The sequence below is a fragment of the Colletotrichum fioriniae genome, assembly GCF_027942845.1.
Source record: "Colletotrichum fioriniae strain IMI 355084 chromosome Unknown scaffold_13, whole genome shotgun sequence".
NCBI classification, from domain to species: Eukaryota; Fungi; Ascomycota; class Sordariomycetes; order Glomerellales; family Glomerellaceae; genus Colletotrichum; species Colletotrichum fioriniae.
This window is the reverse complement of record NW_027076849.1, coordinates 813,287-830,650: the sequence shown is the minus strand read 5'-3', so window position 1 is coordinate 830,650 and position 17,364 is coordinate 813,287. Positions and strand designations below refer to the sequence as shown.

The 17,364-nt window shown below is 52.2% G+C and overlaps 6 protein-coding genes and 1 non-coding gene across 7 annotated transcripts; 4 read left to right on the top strand and 3 right to left on the bottom strand.

Annotated features, from left to right (window-relative positions):
- Positions 1–276: 276 nt before the first annotated feature.
- On the top strand, positions 277–1,764 carry N0V96_009974 (uncharacterized protein; the record flags this gene model as incomplete). Its single annotated transcript, XM_065758799.1, has 3 exons — positions 277–950; positions 1,086–1,465; positions 1,544–1,764. The coding sequence occupies 3 exons, from the start codon at positions 277–279 to the stop codon at positions 1,762–1,764; spliced, it is 1,275 nt and encodes a 424-aa protein (XP_065612566.1).
- A 253-nt stretch (positions 1,765–2,017) lies between these two features.
- CEL6B (1,4-beta-D-glucan cellobiohydrolase cel6b) lies at positions 2,018–3,241 on the bottom strand (the record flags this gene model as incomplete). The annotated part of the gene is made up of 2 exons (XM_053197330.1): positions 2,018–2,481; positions 2,545–3,241. 2 exons carry the CDS (start codon positions 3,239–3,241, stop codon positions 2,018–2,020), a joined length of 1,161 nt encoding a protein of 386 aa, XP_053045208.1.
- Positions 3,242–5,783: 2,542 nt separating this feature from the next.
- N0V96_009972 (uncharacterized protein) lies at positions 5,784–7,303 on the top strand (the record flags this gene model as incomplete). Its single annotated transcript, XM_065758798.1, has 4 exons — positions 5,784–6,212; positions 6,511–6,703; positions 6,759–6,855; positions 6,934–7,303. 4 exons carry the CDS (start codon positions 5,784–5,786, stop codon positions 7,301–7,303), a joined length of 1,089 nt encoding a protein of 362 aa, XP_065612565.1.
- A 246-nt stretch (positions 7,304–7,549) lies between these two features.
- On the bottom strand, positions 7,550–7,636 carry N0V96_009971. The gene has a single exon. It is a non-coding gene; the product is annotated as a tRNA-Lys (tRNA).
- Positions 7,637–8,458: 822 nt separating this feature from the next.
- MAN26A (Mannan endo-1,4-beta-mannosidase man26A) lies at positions 8,459–10,062 on the top strand (the record flags this gene model as incomplete). Its single annotated transcript, XM_053197332.2, has 4 exons — positions 8,459–8,618; positions 8,680–9,689; positions 9,747–9,938; positions 10,006–10,062. The coding sequence occupies 4 exons, from the start codon at positions 8,459–8,461 to the stop codon at positions 10,060–10,062; spliced, it is 1,419 nt and encodes a 472-aa protein (XP_053045210.1).
- Positions 10,063–11,568: 1,506 nt separating this feature from the next.
- On the top strand, positions 11,569–12,501 carry N0V96_009969 (uncharacterized protein; the record flags this gene model as incomplete). The annotated part of the gene is made up of 1 exon (XM_053197333.2): positions 11,569–12,501. The coding sequence occupies one exon, from the start codon at positions 11,569–11,571 to the stop codon at positions 12,499–12,501; it is 933 nt and encodes a 310-aa protein (XP_053045211.2).
- Positions 12,502–14,269: 1,768 nt separating this feature from the next.
- Positions 14,270–15,963, bottom strand: N0V96_009968 (uncharacterized protein; the record flags this gene model as incomplete). Its single annotated transcript, XM_053197335.2, has 3 exons — positions 14,270–15,144; positions 15,201–15,360; positions 15,424–15,963. The coding sequence occupies 3 exons, from the start codon at positions 15,961–15,963 to the stop codon at positions 14,270–14,272; spliced, it is 1,575 nt and encodes a 524-aa protein (XP_053045213.1).
- Positions 15,964–17,364: the final 1,401 nt, after the last annotated feature.

The window sequence follows — 17,364 nt, the reverse complement described above, 5'->3', positions numbered from 1 at the left end:
TCCTGCTTGTTTGCCTCCGTCGGCCAAGTCAAGATGAGCCACCGTCACTTCCCGAGGCCGTGCCTTTTATCAGCAACACCTATCAATACATGACGAATATCAGGAGACTTATGGAGCGTGCAAGGTACGTTCAGAAGAATCGGGCGATCGTGCTTTTACTCGAGGTTAGCTAACTCATTGCTTGTAAGTCGTTCCATGAATCACAGCAATATTGTCAAATTCTACCTAGGACCCATGCGCGTATACTTTGTGCAGGGGGGAGAAAGCGTGCAAGCCATGTTTCGATCATCTACCAGCATCAGCTCGAACAAGTTCATTCTCTTGGTCATGAGAAATCTGCAAGGTTCGGCTCAAAAAGACGTCGACAAGTTCGCAAACGATCTATCAGGGCGGCAAAGAGTACCCGCACCAGGCTACGAAAATACACCGCAAGAGGAGCGATATTGGTACACATTGCACCATATTACGGTTGAACACTTATCACGCGCAGAGCCCACTGCTCATTTGGCAGAGACTTACACAAAGTTCTTCAACGAGGCTTTGGAAAAGCAGCCTGTGGGCCAGTGGGCGAACGTTCATCTTCTGGATTTCTTGAAGAGAGAAATGTGTGCAAGCGCCATCAGATCTTTCTGTGGTACCGAGTTATTAAAGATGTTCCCAGACTACGTTGAGCAGTTCTGGCGCTTCGATAGTATCGCCTTCCAGGTTGTGTATGGGCTACCAAAGTGGATCAACAGTGGTCCGGTGAATGAACGCGATAAGTTAAACGGCATGACGCAGAAGTATCTGGAAAAGGCCTTTGCGAACTTTGATTGGGACGGTCCTGCGGTGGATTCCACCTGGGAGCCCACGTTCGGATCAAGCTATGTTCGCAAGATCACCAAATGGCTTCACGACACAAATATGGCTCCGGAGACCAAAGCAGGATTCTACATGATTGCGATCTTTGGGTACGTCTGAAATCTTCGTGTTGATCATGTACATTGATTCTAATCTGTCAGAATAAACGCGAACACAATACCAATCACCACATGGGTGATGATTGAGCTCTTGCGACATCAGGAGTTATTCCAAGCAGTTCGCAGTGAGGCTCTTGAGACCCTCAACGTGGATCCCGCCACCGGGACGCGGTCCTTCAATGTATCCAAGCTCATCTCGATGCCGTTGATGCAGTCTATTTATACGGAGTGCATGCGTCTTCATGTCTCCATTGCGCTCTCCAGAGAAGTTGTCGAGACGACCACGCTCCACGGCTTCCGCTTGAAAAAAGGCTCAATGATACAGGCTCCGACGCATCTTGTGCACTTAGACGAGCAAATATGGAGCCAGGAAGGGCACTCTGCTTCCGAGTTTTGGGCAGAGAGACATGTCAAGCATGTGAAGCGAGTAGACGAAGATACTGGTCGACTTACTACCGAAAAGCAGTTCGTATTGGCGGGAAAGACTAATGAATTCATCCCGTTTGGTCAGTGGGCCCTCTCCTAGAGTTCAACGATGAAGAATATCTCACAATAATGATAGAATAAACTGACATCATGCGCAGGTGGTGGACCATCAATGTGTCCAGGACGATTTTTTGCCAAACAAGAGATTCTTCTTACAATCGCCATCCTAGTCACAAAGTTCGACATGGAGTTTGTTGAGTGGACAAATCTGGACGGGTCCAAGTCTGATCGACCCCCTGTGGATGATGAGCGGTACTTTGGTACAGCTGCTGTGCCTCCCGATCGCGATGTCAAGGTACGGTGGAAGAAACTCTGGTGATTGCTCCAATTCCACGTGTTTGCATGAGTCGGTACGTGAAGCACTATTTGATAAGTAATGTCAATAGTCTCTAAGATTCAATCTTAATTTAGACTGTGGGTGTATGTCCACGACTTTGCTTGCTAGTGAGCTATGGTACTGGTTGATATGTGCCCTATGTACATCTAATGATAAAATATGAACATGAAAGAAATCCAACAATGACGTTTCAGAACTGCGAAGTTGTCGTCGGAAATGAGACGGACAATGCTCCTCAGGCGTCACTCGGAAGGATAGAGGGGTCGGCATTCTCGACCAACATCTGTACATATTCGTCAAACCAAGCACCAGCCCTAGGCGCACCCTCAAGACCACAGCGTCCGTCGCTCTCGCCACCTGGCTTCACCCACACAATGGAGTCGATATGGGTGTTGTTCACCGGCGTGCCGGGCTGCATACCGAACCCGGCTGGGTGGACGTTGCACCATTCACCCCACTCGGCTCTGCTGTTGGAGACACGGCCTTGGTCGATGATAAACCGTGATGGCAAGCCTTCGGCTTCTAGGTAGGGAGAAAGGGATAGAGCGTAGTTGTTCTCGTCATATGAGTTGCTCCATTCGGTGTAGTTGGCGCGAGGGTTGGCGTGGAAGGGGTTGTAGTTTGAGACGTTGGTGGAAAAACCGCGGATCTTGGTGCTATTACCGGCCTTCTGGACGACCTTGGCGAAGAGCTTTGCGGCTATGATCACTGTTAGTATTTCATGTAGTCTCGAAGTGAGTCTTCGTCGATCACGAGACTTACAAGGCTCTAGGTTATCGTTCCAACCTAGCCACCCACCGTGAGCAGCATCGATGTAGAGGTTGACGTGGTCATACTGCAAGCTTGAAATAGCATACGCAATGCCATCCTCGTACACCGGTTGCGCCTTAGCACAAAACTCGATCCCCAAGTTCGTTACAAGGTTCGCCAAGGAATCCGGCTCGAGAACAACGGCGAAGGTCAAGTCACTAGCTGCAGCCAGCTTCTCTGCGTACGGCTTGATGAAAGTCTCCTTGTACAACTCAAGCCCGTTGTTCTCGCTGCTGAATTCGCCGGCACTCTCTCCTGCGCTGCAATCTCTGTCAGGGAGGTCGTATAGCACCAGACCAACAATTCGCTGCTCGCCCGTCTTGGATTGAACGGCACGGGCTCGCTCAATAGCCGTGTCAATGTTCGCCAGACCAGAAACGTCCGCAATCCAGACAAATGTACCAATATCCTGGATGGTTCGGACCTTGCCTGCGTTCACGGTATCTCCCTTGGCCACGAAGGCGTCGTGAGTCTGTTCAAGCTTATCTGCCCAGTCTGGGTTGGCGTAAAGCTTCTTCCCGTCGAAGGGGTTTGTTGTGTCATTGCCGGTGCCTGCACGGCGGAAGTGATGCCCTCTGGTACCAAAGCGAGGTGATGCCGATACTGCTCCCAGGGTGGAAAGAAGAGTGAGGAGCGAAGCAAAATGCATTTTGACGATTGACCAAATTGGCAGCTACTCGACCGGCGGGTTTGCTTGTGGGGATATCAATCAGTTCGCAACATTCTCTCCGTGTAGCAAAGTTGCTGCTTCTTATAGCTCTAGAGTTGGTATATCAACTACATATGATATATCATATGGCAGCATCTTCCCCATACCGGAACAGATATCGCCATGTCAAGAACGGAACCAAGGGCGCCTCGCTAGAATGCGACGATTAGGCGTTACCAAAGGACTGTGAACACAGTCCTCCGTCCGAGAAGCCTATTTGAGAGAGGATCGACGCACGATCCAGGGCAAAGCGCCAGACTCAATGGAATATGCGATGGTGAAATGTGAGAAATAGATTACAGACCAGCCAACCTTTGAATCTCGGCTGCCGTCCCTGGCTAGTGGCTAAGATCTGATTTGTCGGAAGATAGCAAAATGGTCGAATTGCCGAGCGAGGCCAAGATCCCTGATTGGAACCGACGGCTTCCCTTCCGAAATCCCAATACGGAGCCACGTGCCGGCCCGCTCGCCCTTGGACAACTGGCCTTTTTGAATTCCCATGTTGAGCCTGCAACGCAACGGCAAGAAGATTTATTGTTTCAGAAGCATTACTTACTGGCCATGGAGGGTTGTGCACGTGATCTTTGATACTCATTGATTCGGGATATCGGGCTATCGAACCGTTAACCCGCAGGGCTCAAGGATAGTCATTCACTGAAGTCTATTTCAATTACATAAAGCTCCTCTGGTGGTATTACCGTTATTTGTTTCTGATTGCCTTAATCACTCTATCAGATGGCTGCCTACCTACGCCAGAGCGTCAGACTCTCCAACTTTGATGGAAGGGCTCATTCACACGAGCTGGCGGGTAATCTGCTAGTCGCTGACACTCATATTGCTGGGTCTAATTGAGCAGAATCGAATCTATTCTGGTTAGAGAACCTCGGACTCTCTCATACCTTTCTGTTCCTATTCGGCACTCTCCATCTTGCAACATCAGGATGTTCAGACCGAACACATCATGAAACTTTGAAACTAGACCATAACAGCACTGGGCCGTATACACCCTTTCATTACTTTTAATCATCGTAAATCGGTTTTCTATTCGGTCGCTGTAGTTGAAGCATGGAATCATACGAATGAGGGCATAAGAGCTCAACATCTTATCCCTGCGTCGCCTGTAGATATTCATCATGAGCGAGATTACCTTATTGCTCTTGGAACTTCTCTCTGTAAGCGATAGTCTTGACAATACATATCTTTGTTGTTATGTGAAGAGACAATTCATATGCTAGAATCACTGCAATTGTACCTTTGTTGGAACAATATCTTACTTCTGAGAGTAGGTACCTACAGCGGAGGGTCCGATCATCCACATAAAGTACCTACTCGAAACGACGTGTACGATATCCCACTGAATGAAACATCAGAAGCAGAAGTATTGTCAGTCACCAGGGTGTTCGTCATCCCAGCTGTATGTCACGGAGGATTCAATGCCCCACTTGTCGTTTTATGTCGATGGTTCCGGAGTGATAACCGATGTCAAAGTTTTGCCAGCAAGCGTCCCATGATCCGTCCAATCCTCCCAACGGCGCCGACCAATTCATCCTCGCCAGGTTGATCGTCACACAAGCTAGAAGACAATCCTTACAGGTGTCAGCATCTTAGCGGGCATCCTATCAGCCAAATCGACGAGTTATATGCAGCCCAGCGGCCAATCGTCTGACCGCTAGCTTGACGAGAGAATCCCATGAAACATAGAACGCGTATGTCAGCAGCTTATCTTCACTTGAAAAATGATTTGATAGTCAACAGGTTCCACTACCACTATGGTTCCTTTTTCCTTGTACGCGAAAAATAGGTTGCTTACGCCCTCGCGGCACCCTAGTGGCTCTAGCGCTGATACGATCTGCCGAATACGGTCAGCATTTCGCACGCGAAGGATCCTAGGTGGCAGCGTGGCAGGGTCCCTCAGTAAGCTTTCCTCCGCCTCCGTCGGCGAATTTTCACTCCCTGATTGTACGTCACCGCTAAGGTTTGCGAAAACGAGAGGGATAAAGGGCCCTGAAGACACGTGGGGAACGCGGAGAAGGCGTTCGTGGAATCCGTAGTCCGTTCGGACTGTGTGACAGAGTGCGACGTTCAGGGTTCAGCTGGGGTCGTACAGAGTACAAAGATCCGACTGCTCCGCAAGTTGAAATTTGTATGTTTATCGATCTCGTCGATCTCCATCATCAGTGTGTTCGTTCTCCTTAGAGCATCTGTAATATGCTGTGGCTACTATGGGCACCAGTCGCTCTGGCGGCTGTGATCATCGCAGTGGATCGACTGCGCAAGAAGATAAAGCCGAATTACGGACTTCCACTCGTAGGATCTCCTAATGAACAGAGCCTGTCCTCCGCTATTATCGATGGCTATCAAAAGGTAGTTAGACCAGGCTTCTGATACTGCCTACTAAACCGTCAATTAACCGACATCCAAATGACAGTATCCAGACACGGCGTTCGTGGTTCCAAGCGACCCCCCACGGGTCATGCTTCCGATGAACCTATACCAAGAGGTTATCCAAGCACCGGACTCCGAGATGTCCTTTGCTGCTGAGATTTATGATATCTTCCTCGGTCGTTACACTCACGTTGGCGAGAGTCGATGGGAAGTAATCGAGGCCGTACGGATCGACTTGACGAGGAATATGTCTGGTGTTCTCCGGCCAATTCAGGAGGAGGCTAAATTCGGCCTGAATCAGCTAATTGGGGATTCGGCAGAGTGGAAAACGCTCAATAGCTACCATCTGGTTCTCCGCATGATCGGGTTGATGAGTGGCCGGGTTTTCGTTGGCATGCCCTTGAGTCGCGAGGAGGACTGGATCCGGGCTTCGATTACCTTCGCTACGGACGTGGGGAAAAGTCGCATGGCTGCTCTGCGATGGAACCCTTGGATCAGGCCTTTTGTCCTCCCGTTTCTTCCCGAGGTACGCCATACGCGACGAGCACTTCAAAAAGCAAATGAGCAGATGCGGCCTTTGGTGAAGGAAGTTCTCCGAAGTGAGAGCTTGCCTGAAGAAAAACCGGCGAAACCAGGCGCTCCTGGGGCTTTCGCATCGTGGATGATGAAGTATCTGACGCCCGAGGAAAAGACTCCAGAGACAATGGGAACCAACCAGATGTTGCTTTCTTTTGCTGCTATTCACACAACTTCCGGCACGACCACTCTGGTATGAACTTGGATTACATGCTGACCGGTCCAAAGTTTGAGCTGACGCATTTCAGGCTCTTCACGATTTGCTCGGCCGCCCCGAATACATCCAGCCTCTGCGTGAGGAAATTGCAGAAGTCATCAAGGAAGATGGTGTGGAGAAAGACGAAGCTGGGCAAGTGTTTTTGTCAAAGTCTTCGGTGGGCAAATTGAAGAAGCTCGACAGCTTCATCAAGGAAAGTCAGCGCACAAGTCCACTGAGCTTTGGTACGTTACTCCCCTTCTAGTATCATCCAAGCTCAAAACTCACCTTGCGGAAAAGCCGGCACATCCAGAAGGCTTCGCAAAGATCAGACCTTTTCAAATGGCATGAAGTTGCCAGCCGGAGCAGCCATCTCCTTTCCCTTGTGGGCTGTATAGTAAGTCGCGAGCCTCGAGGCTTCGATGCCAGAGCCTAGGAAAATGTTGAAATTAGATTGAGGCTCACACACTCCTAGCAACTCTACCACAACGAAGACCTTCAGCCCAGAGTACAATGCCGAGACCGGCAATGCACCACCAAGCGAATTCGACGGTTTCCGTTTCGCACGTCTACGAGATCAACCGGGTCGTGAGATGAAGCATCAAGCTGCGACTACGGGGCCAGATGCGTTCAACTTTGGGCATGGCCCGCACGCATGCCCGGGGCGCTTCTTCGCTGTCTATGTGATCAAGTGCATATTCATTGAGTTGTTGATGAACTATGATATTCATTTAAAAGGTAATGCCGGCAAGACGACGGAGAGGCCACCGAATCAGATCAACAAAATGATCGTGCAGCCGAATTTCGGGGCCGAGGTTGAGGTGCGAAAGCGTACGGAGGCTTGAACCCGGAAACTGGCTTTGAACATAAAGGGGGCTGAGATGTTCTGAGTAAGACTCATAATCTAGGCGAGACGAGCAACCAAATTCACTAGCAGCAGAGCGACATTCAAGACCCTAAAGTTTGCAACTGAAAGGGTACCCAGGATGCGAGCGTTTGACTATTGAATCGCTGATCGAAGAGCAAAAAGATGATGTCAATCGCTGACGGGAATTGAGCCCGACGTGGCTGATGATTGTTAGTTGTTATGCTGATGCTGAGGATCGTGGAATAAAGCTTACGGGTCGAACCCACAACCTTGAGATTAAGAGTCTCACGCTCTACCGATTGAGCTAGCCGGGCAGTTGAAAACAACTGCTGGTTGTTGATGTGACGATTTCGTCGGTGGGATCATGTAGACGGGGCATGATACTCTCGAGACCCTAGACTCAGGGCACCAAAATTTTCGAATCTAAGTGAGGCCGAAGTGGATCGTCGAACCGGGCCAAAGCATGTTTATGTAAAACCCTTGGCGGCGGACCATCGGCTGTGTGATCGACAGGGCCCCATCATGAAAAAGGAACTGTCAAGTTTGGATGAACAGCCCGTGAAATGTGCCCAAATAACACTTCGGACGGCGAAGGTGCGAGAGGAAGGAAACAGTGATGGCTCTGCGTGGATTGATGCCCCAACTTGTGCAATATGGCTCTGCAAATGGATTTGTCTTCTGTCATCTGGCATCTGAGCCCAGCAAGTGCCGAGTCGCGGGGGGTGGCTCTCCTTTTTGCAGCACACGGAGCGTCAAACTCCGTCTTCAAATTCATGAAGGCCAAGCCCCCTTCCGTCATCCCGGTTCGATGCCTTGAGGCCCCGGCAAACATGCTCAATCAAGAGAGACGGGATGGATTATGGAGACGCAAAATTAACCTCCGTCACCCCTGGAATCTTAATGATCGCCATACCCTTCCCCCATGAGCCCCCTACGGCATACGGCGAGATTGACACAATGAGGGGGACGATTGAGGACGAAAGGAGAGCCGCCTGACTGTCGTTTATAATAAACACTGATATCCCACCGGCGGGGTCATTCCTCTGGTTCCTTGAGACGATGCCGCTTCAGCCGATCTTTTCGATTCTCTTCCTTTTCTTGTAACATCCCCGCGTTGATCTTCCGTGAAATTATGGCGAGATCCACGGCGCTTTCACTCCGTGCCGTCCTTGCGTTTGCCGCTGGCGTGTATTCGCAGAACTGCATCGGCAGCACCGGAGCCAGGGTCTACGAGGCCGAAAATGGAGTTCTCAACGGAACCACCGTCGCGACTGAGCAAGCTGGGTTCACAGGTATGGCACGGTTATCCTTTAACACTGATCGCACCGTTTATTGACTTTTGGTGGTTCACAGGTACCGGCTACGTCACCGGCTTCGAGGATGCCACCGACAAGGTCACCATCAACCTGGACTGTCAGGGTGAAGGCCAGAAGCTATTCGACCTCAACATCAGATATGCCGGTATCTACGGCGAGAAGCGCACGAATGTCATCCTCAACGGCGGTGCTGCTAGCGAGGTGCTCTTGGCCGCGACCGAGACCTGGGCCAACGTTTCCGCCGGCCAGGTGCTGCTCAATGAGGGCAACAACACGCTCGACATCGTAACACACTGGGGATGGTACCTCATCGACTCCGTCACCCTCACGCCCACCGAAGCCCGCGGACCTCATAACGTCAATACGGCTCTGGTCAACGCGAAGGCCAACGCTGATGCCAATGCCCTGTACACCTACATCCGCTCCATCTACGGCAAGAACATCCTCTCCGGTCAGCAGGAACTCAACTACGCGAACTGGGTCAACGAGACCATCGGCAAGTCGCCTGCTCTCGTCAGCGTCGACCTGATGGACTACTCCCCCAGCCGCGTCGAGCGCGGAACCGTCGGTACCGCCGTCGAGGAGGCCATCATACACCATGAGCGCGGTGGTATCGTTTCCGTGCTCTGGCACTGGAACGCACCTACCGGCCTGTACGACACTGAGGAGAACAAGTGGTGGAGCGGTTTCTACACTCGCGCCACCGACTTTGATGTCTCGACTGCCCTTGCTGACACCACCAACGCCAACTACACCCTCATAATCCGCGACATCGACGCCATCGCCGTCCAGCTCAAGAAGCTCCAGGATGCCGGAGTTCCCGTTCTCTGGCGCCCGCTTCACGAGGCCGAGGGTGCGTGGTTCTGGTGGGGAGCTAAGGGCCCCGAGGCGTGCAAGAAGCTCTGGGCTCTGGTCTACGACCGCCTCACCAACCACCATGAGCTGAACAACCTCGTCTGGATCTGGAATTCGGTTGCTGCGGACTGGTACCCCGGCGATGATACCGTCGACGTTCTCAGCGCGGATGTATACGCTCAAGGCCACGGCGTAAGCTCTTTTCCATTCTCTTTCGTTATGCAGAATCCGTCGTTAACATGACCGCAGCCCATGACCACTCAATATAACGACCTCATCACGCTCGGTCAGGACAAGAAGCTCATTGCGGCTACCGAGGTCGGCAGCGCTCCCTTCCCCGATCTTCTTCAGGCGTACGAGGCCCACTGGCTGTACTTCTGTGTCTGGAGCGATGGCTTCATCAACAACACCGAATGGAACAGCCTTGATGACTTGAAGAAGGTACGTAGCATGCCGAACCCCCGTCTGCGCCATTTTAGGCCTGTGGTACTAACATCTGAACTTATAGATCTACGAGAGCGAGTATGTCCTCACTCTTGACGATATTCAGGGATGGAGAGGTTGAGGATCGGGATATTGAGAAGACCTTGCCTTCTCCTGCTGCCTTCTCTGTAAATATTTTTTTGACAAATCAGTTTATAAAAATCAAAGACCACTGAGTCTTGTCTTCGAAACTACCTATCTGACTTACATGATGTGTCGATCATTGACTGATAACGTAAACGGGAGAGCGACCCTAATCGCCCCCTTATCTTGCAGACCTCAATCTCTTCCTTGCAGCTGCTCTTCGCTAAGGCTGCGTGAATAAATTCCCTCGAACCAAGTATTCGTCTGTGGGTTCACCATCTCGGATAGTCTACATTTCGAGGACCGACTTCTAGAGGTTATCATATCGCTTCCTGGCGAGAACCTCGCTCACAAAATGGCACAGTAATAGTGAATGCACATGACGTCACGCGTCAAAGACGCGACATGGTCCCGTCCTGCCCAAACTCAGATTGCTGTTCCTTGTTCACAACTCCAAAGACATCCAAGTTGTCGAGACCATTGCCCCAAATAGGGTTATCTTGGCCCTTGAAACTCAGGTGACCTCCCGTTTCGCTCTTCCAAAGGCGAGGAGAAACTTCCGCAGGCAACGTAGGCAACGTAGAATGCCTGAGAATGGCGCCATCCACGTTTGATATGCGGAATGTTTCCGCAGCCATCAATAGGACCGAGAAGGAAAAGACGAACAAGAACCCAAGCCAAGAGCTCACTGCAATTTACCGGCGGTTGATAGAGGTCGATCCGACCTTCAAGGAAATCATCAACCACCACCCAGAACTTAGCCTGGAAGACTGGAAAGCAAGGAAGAAGGCAAACCCAAATGAGCTCGGCGCTTACTCGGATCTAATCGAACATGGGTTTGCCCTTCGAGCGCACGTTCACGGCATTCTCAACCCGATGGAGAGCAGGCTTCTTAACTTGCCCTTCGAGCTCCTAGATCAGATCTGTTCTCACGTCGACACCGTCTCGGCACAGGAAAGCGATTTCACCTGGGCGCAACCACACAACCGGCGAAAAGTAGACATCGAAACTCTCCAGTCCCTTCGACTGACTTGTCGCCGTCTCTGCGAAGCAGCATCCCCCTACTTGGTTCCTACCATTACGGTACACGTCACACGGAAATCCCTCGATCGTCTGAATGCGATTTCCCGGCATGCGACCATCGGGCGAGGCGTGCGCTGCATCCGCATCCTGCTGGGCTTCTACGATGGACTCGCGGCATACGCACGAGAAAATTTTATTCTCTTGGCGAAGCACGAGCTCCAGAACTTGTTCCGGCGGGAACTCTGGCATGGGATGACGCATAAGGACATGCTGTCTGACGGAGCAAAAGAAAAGCTTCAGGCGATCTTTGATCTTTTGGATAGGCTCACCAACAAATCAGCCTTGGGATGAGGAGCTTTCGAATGCATTCCACGAAGGACTCATTGGGAAAGCATACGATGAATACGCCCGCCTTGAGGCCGAACAAAAGCACCTTCACGACGACAGATGGCACAGCTTTTCCGATACTGTATCATTCGCAATGAAGCGAATGCCGAACGCGACGAGACTGGAGATGAGCGATTCGTTTGAACCGCGGTGGACTCCGCCTGAAGGAGACGCCCTCGTCAACGACGCCGAACTTTACCAGTTCCTCATAACTCCTCACCGATGGGAGCACGCAGCGACAGCGGTTGCCGAACTTGAAGATGATCTCATGAGCGCTCGACGACCGTTCGGATTCATCCCAGGCATTCTCGGGGCGACTGGCGTTTTCCTGACACGATTTGCTGTTCGAGTCACCCCGATGCACTTCTGGGATGCATTTGAGACGGTGGAGGATGAGCCGACAGTAGACGAATACACTTGGGTTACTGAGCGGCTCCGGTGCTTCGACTTCACTAGCAAATACATGCTCAGCGAAGGCCCTTCCAGAAGACCCCAGGTCACCTGGTCGAATTTTCACGACGCGGCTGGCTTTGAAGGTTGTGGGAAGCTTCTTAGTGTTCTTACCATGACGGACAGTCTAGAGCGCATTTCGATCGACTTGGAGGAGTTCAGCCACGACGCAGACACAATCGAAATCGGACCGCAAAAACCGTGGCATTTCAACTGGTTTGTCCGAACGCGACCATGGCCGAACCTGAGCCGGCTCACACTTTCGAATGTGCGTCTCAGCTCTCACGACTTGGGCGTTTTTCTTGGAGATCGAGAGATGGAGCTCAGCCTCAGCTCTGTTGAGATGGTTCAGGGTACATGGGAGGAAGCATTGGATATGTTGCGGCGCAAGACCGACCCGAAGCAGCGGGGAGAGCAGGGTCTTGCGCCGCTTAGAATCATGGCTTTGACAAGTCTGTCTGGGGCTGAGTGCAAGGAGATGGGCGAAGATGAGTACCGCATCTTGAGTCTTGCGGCTCAGGGCTACGTTTGGCATCTTCAAGAGAATAATCCTTTCCGATGGCGTCCAGAGGACTAATGTTCCACCATAATTAGAGGTAGATCTGGGAAAGACAGTGCTGTAACCAAAGTCTGGATGAAGCCGAATAGGGACAGAATTGAAGGATTCCAGCTTCCCGAACTCCAGCAATTCGCGTCCCTAGGCCAGAATCAATTAAACGCGCCTCGTTCCTGTAACTGAAGATGCAACCCCGCACTTTTCGATTGCCCCTCCACCCCACCAATTTTTACCCCTCCATAGTACTTGAACAGCGTGAATAGGAAAAGAGACAACATCGGAACCTTCAACCAATCTAGGTTTGCATACGTCAAATCAGTTACGTGCTTAATATGGAGGGCAAAATGAAGCCTCATGTTGTTTCATCTGAGCCACTGGTAAGCTGCAAGAAGTTGAAATGATGCGTTGATTCAACCAGCACGGCTGATGCGTGATTGAACACGCAGGAGATTGGAGATGCCAAATGGATGACGTTGGTGAAGTTGGTACCCCCTCAGATGAGCATCTTAGATGGTCCCACACTATTCTGTTGAATGGACCTGACCGGACGTTTAGAATCGGGTACAGAGACGTGGATGGTAAAGACCGCATCTGGGAAGGAGTAGAAAGGAAGACACGCGCCGCAGGCAGCTCAGTCGACGCGGTCCACATCGTTGCCGTGTTAAAGAAAGAAACCGGCCCAGAGCTCCTGCTCCAGCGACAGTTCCGCCCGGCTGTGGGCCAGCTCTGCATTGAACTTCCTGCTGGACTGCTTGATAAAGGCGAAACCGTCGAACAGTGCGCGATCCGCGAACTCGCAGAAGAGACAGGCTACGTCGGTACCATCAAGTCGGATTCGTATGGGAACAGCCCAAAGCTTTTCGGCGGTAAGTGACCAGTTTGCAAACTGATATACGTTGAAGACGTCCAGCGCTAACATTTCCCAAGCCCCTGGTTTCTCCAAGTGTGTCACGCTCAGTCCCTGCCTTCAACTAGCCCTCATATGTTGACTCTATCTAGTTCCTGCTCTGTCATGGTCCATATTGACATAGACATGCAAGCAGAGGAGAATCTCAACCCCAAGCCGCGCTTGGAAGAAGGAGAGTTCATCGAGTCTTTCTCACTGCCCTTGACTAGCCTTTACGTCGAATGTAGGAGACTAGAAGCCGAAGGTTATGCTATTGATGGAAAGCTCGGGTCTTTCATAGAGGGCTTTCAAATATCCCAGGTGTGGCGAGCCTAACACTGAATACCTTGCTCGGACCAAGCAGCTTTCAAAGCTCTCTATAACAATACAGAGATGACCAGCGTTCTGAAGTCGTGTTGATGGGAATGATCCCTCTGATAGAACCACGCGTATCTAGGTCACGGAGCGAGAACAGGTTTTCTTAGAAAAAGCCCGAACAAGTCTCTCTCGGCGATACAACGGCTACTTGACGGGATCACGAAGGCGGTATTTACGATGTGCCGAACCATATGGTTCGAAAATCTGTCAAAAGTCTCCTGATACGAAGCGTCCTGTCCGGTTTACATGCTCGAAGTGGTTCACTTTGGTTACATCAGGAGCATAATCACGTAGACTCATAAATCATAGTTCAACCAAGTCCCACGCTCACATCTTGAGAGACGAATTATTGGGGACAACACAAAACAAAGTATTTTCAATGGATGAATGATTGTCAGGATGTGTGAGAGCCACCCCAAATTGGTATCATAACAAAAGGCAAATCAACTTCTACGTACACGCGACTGATCCCACAAACCAATCAGCTTCTACTCAAATCTCAAAAACAAAGAAAGCCAAAAAGGATCATTTCTTTTCCGTACTCGCCGTCGTTTCCGAGTCAACGTTTCCCGGAATCTTTCCCTCCAGCGTGCCCTCCGGCCCAGGCTGGAACTCCTCCTTGGCAACCGGGGGCCCGTGGAAGTTCTTTCTCGCGTAGGCAAAGTACCACGTAATGGCAATGAAGGCGAAACCGGCAAAGACAACAGAGGCGTAGTTCATGGTCGAGGCGTCGACGGGCAAGCTGACGGGCATGCAGAAGATGATGACGGCGAAGCAGATCCAGACGATGCAGATGCAGTTGATTGCAGTGCCGAACTTGCCGAGCGGGTAGGGTGAGTTAGCGACGGCACGGCGGCGCTGGATGAGGTTCACGAGAACGGGCACACCGTAGCTGGTGGACAGGCAGATGGTGGCGACACCGGTGAAGGAGTTGAAGGCGGCGCTGGAGCCAAAGTAGATGCAGCCGAGGATCATGTCGACACCCGTAGACAGACCGAGAGCCCAGAGGGGCATGTCGAGCTTGTGGTTGACGCGGCTCCAGAGCTTGTAGCCGGGGATGGCGCCGTCGCGGGCGAAAGCGTAAGTGCAGCGGGAGGCGGCGGTCAGGGCGCCGATGCCGGCGAACATGAGGATGCCGAGGATGAGGAAGAGGAGGCCAAAGCCGCCGGCGGCGGAGCCGGTGACGGTCTTGAAGAGGAGGCCGATGGGCTGGGAGTTTGCGACCTCGAGGAGCATGGTGACGTCGGGGAGGACGAAGAGGATGGGGATGAGGTAGATGACACCGGTGACGCCGGCGGCGGCGACGGAGAGGACGATGGCGCGGGGGACTTCGCGTTCGGGGTTCTGGACTTCCTCGCACATGGAGGCGACCATGCCGTAGCCGGTGAGGGTGTAGGCGGCTGAGAGAAGGGTCAATTGGGCTGTATTAGTGAGTGGAGGACGTTGGCGGACATACCTTGGAGCAGACCGACGAAGAATGACCAGCCGGGAGCCCATCCACTGGCAGAAGCGTCGTAGTGGGTGAAGACAAACTCGGCAGATCTCTTGCTGGGGGCCATGACCAGGATAGTGATCATGATGATGAGAACGGAGGCACCAGTCCAGTAGATGCAGACCTGTGAAAACATTCGTTAGCACCCCTATTCCAAGACGAATTTCTCAAAGCATGCCAAACTCACCTTGTTGATCAGATCCAGGTACCGCGATCCAAAAGCATTCACTCCAGCGCAAACCAACATGACAGCCCAGAAGCAAAGCACAGTCTGCCACGTATTCGCGACAAAGTCTTCGTTGAAAACACTAATCGCGCTGAGAATCAACTGCGCACCGCTAAAGTTGATACTCAGTGTAACAGTCCAGTTTCCGACGAGGGTAAGCCACCCGTCGACGAAGCTGACGAGCGGCGCCCAGCCGGCGGGCGCGAGCATGGCGGACCAGTAGTAGACGCCGCCGGCGGTCGGGTAGACGGCGCAGATCTCGGCGAGGGAGGCGGCGATGCAGAGGGAGATGATGGAGACGAGGACCCAGCCCCAGAGGACGGTGACGGCCTGGCCGTTGGTCAGGGTGATGTACATTGTGGTGCTGAGGCCGAAGGGGACGGCCATGATGGCGAAGGAGAGGCCGAGGATGGACATCATGGACAAGTTGCGCGGGAGCTCGGCCTTGTAGCCCAGCCTGGCGAGGGCCTGGTCGGCGGAGACGCGGGGAGCCGCTTCCATGTTTGCGGTCTCTAGTCGTTGGTGATTGTGAGGTTATGAGTGTTGTGGTTGAGGGTATCGTGTGGTTGTCAGTCCACAAGTGGTGGACAACTCAATCGACCCGGTAGGTCGTCGATTTTGGTATGTAGATGACTCAATTCTTTGTTGGTCGTTGTAGAACCCCGGATTCGGACAGCCTCGCTCGGTAACGTTTCTCGCCGGGGGGAGACGGGGTAGACGGACGAGTTTGCGGGGGAGGAGTCTGGAGATGCGGCAATGAGGAGCAGGAGTATTAAATGAACGTAATGGAAATGTTGAAAATGTTGGCACAGACACACACGCACTCCACGAAGAAAGGGTAAGGGACCGCGTCTTTTTGGCAGTGAAGAAAAAAGACCGCGTGCGTTACATGGGAACCGAGGTGTGTGGTAAGAAAAAGGGGACTAAGCCATTCTTTAGTAGCCCAGACTTTCTCTCCAACTGTCTCCATCAGCTTTTTCGTACGGGACTAGAACTAAACCACGTTCAACACACGCAAGAAGAGTGGTCTCGGTCCAGGGTACAGACTAGACTAGTCTATCCGGCAGTCAAGCTTGAAGCAAGCAAGCCCGGCCCAGTACCATCTACGGGGACGGGGCGAGTCACACACATTCAAATGACACAGAAGCGCGGCTACGTCCAATGCGACAAGAAACGGACGGGAGGGCCTGGCTGCGGCCGGGGGGTGGTAGGATAGAAGGGGCGAGGGGGGACCCCCGGCCTTGGGCATGGAGCTCTCTCGTTCAAGACGATGCGCTAATCTTTTGCTCCTCTTCTATTTGACAATTGCCAGGCTGCCAGGAGGAAAGCCGAGAGAGAGTCTGAAAGACAGACAAACGAATTGTCCGCCTCGGGCCTCCTCTTTTTCCCCCCACGCCCCGCAAGGACCTGACGGAAGTGAGGAGAGAAAGTGGAAACTGGCCGAGATGCACAGCTCACGATCAGTGGATCTCTCAGCTTGCCCAAGCCTCTTGGGCTGAAGCCGAGTTGTCTGGGCTATTTGCGATGTTCAAATCTGTGATTACGTCTGGTTAATGGTTGAGGCAACATTTAGAGTCTTCGATGACACTTGAACCGCTGGTTCCCAAATCTGACAATGGCATGAAATGATGCTTCACTCAAATGATCGTCTTTATCTACGTATCCACCATCTAAAGTGGGAAACCCGATTGTGGCGGCTTGACAGACGGGGGCGGTTTTGGGTGCAGCCAGCCGGTAACGAGCCTCGAGGAGGGAGAACCTGGACCAGGGGACCACCCACCTCCGGGACCGCGATTATCTTTGGCAGGCTGGCAGCTTCGGGGGCGGCCTTTGATGATTGATTACGATGACAGGCCAGTTCAGGCGTCCCTGGGGCGTGGTGAGCGTGTGCGTGTCAAGCCA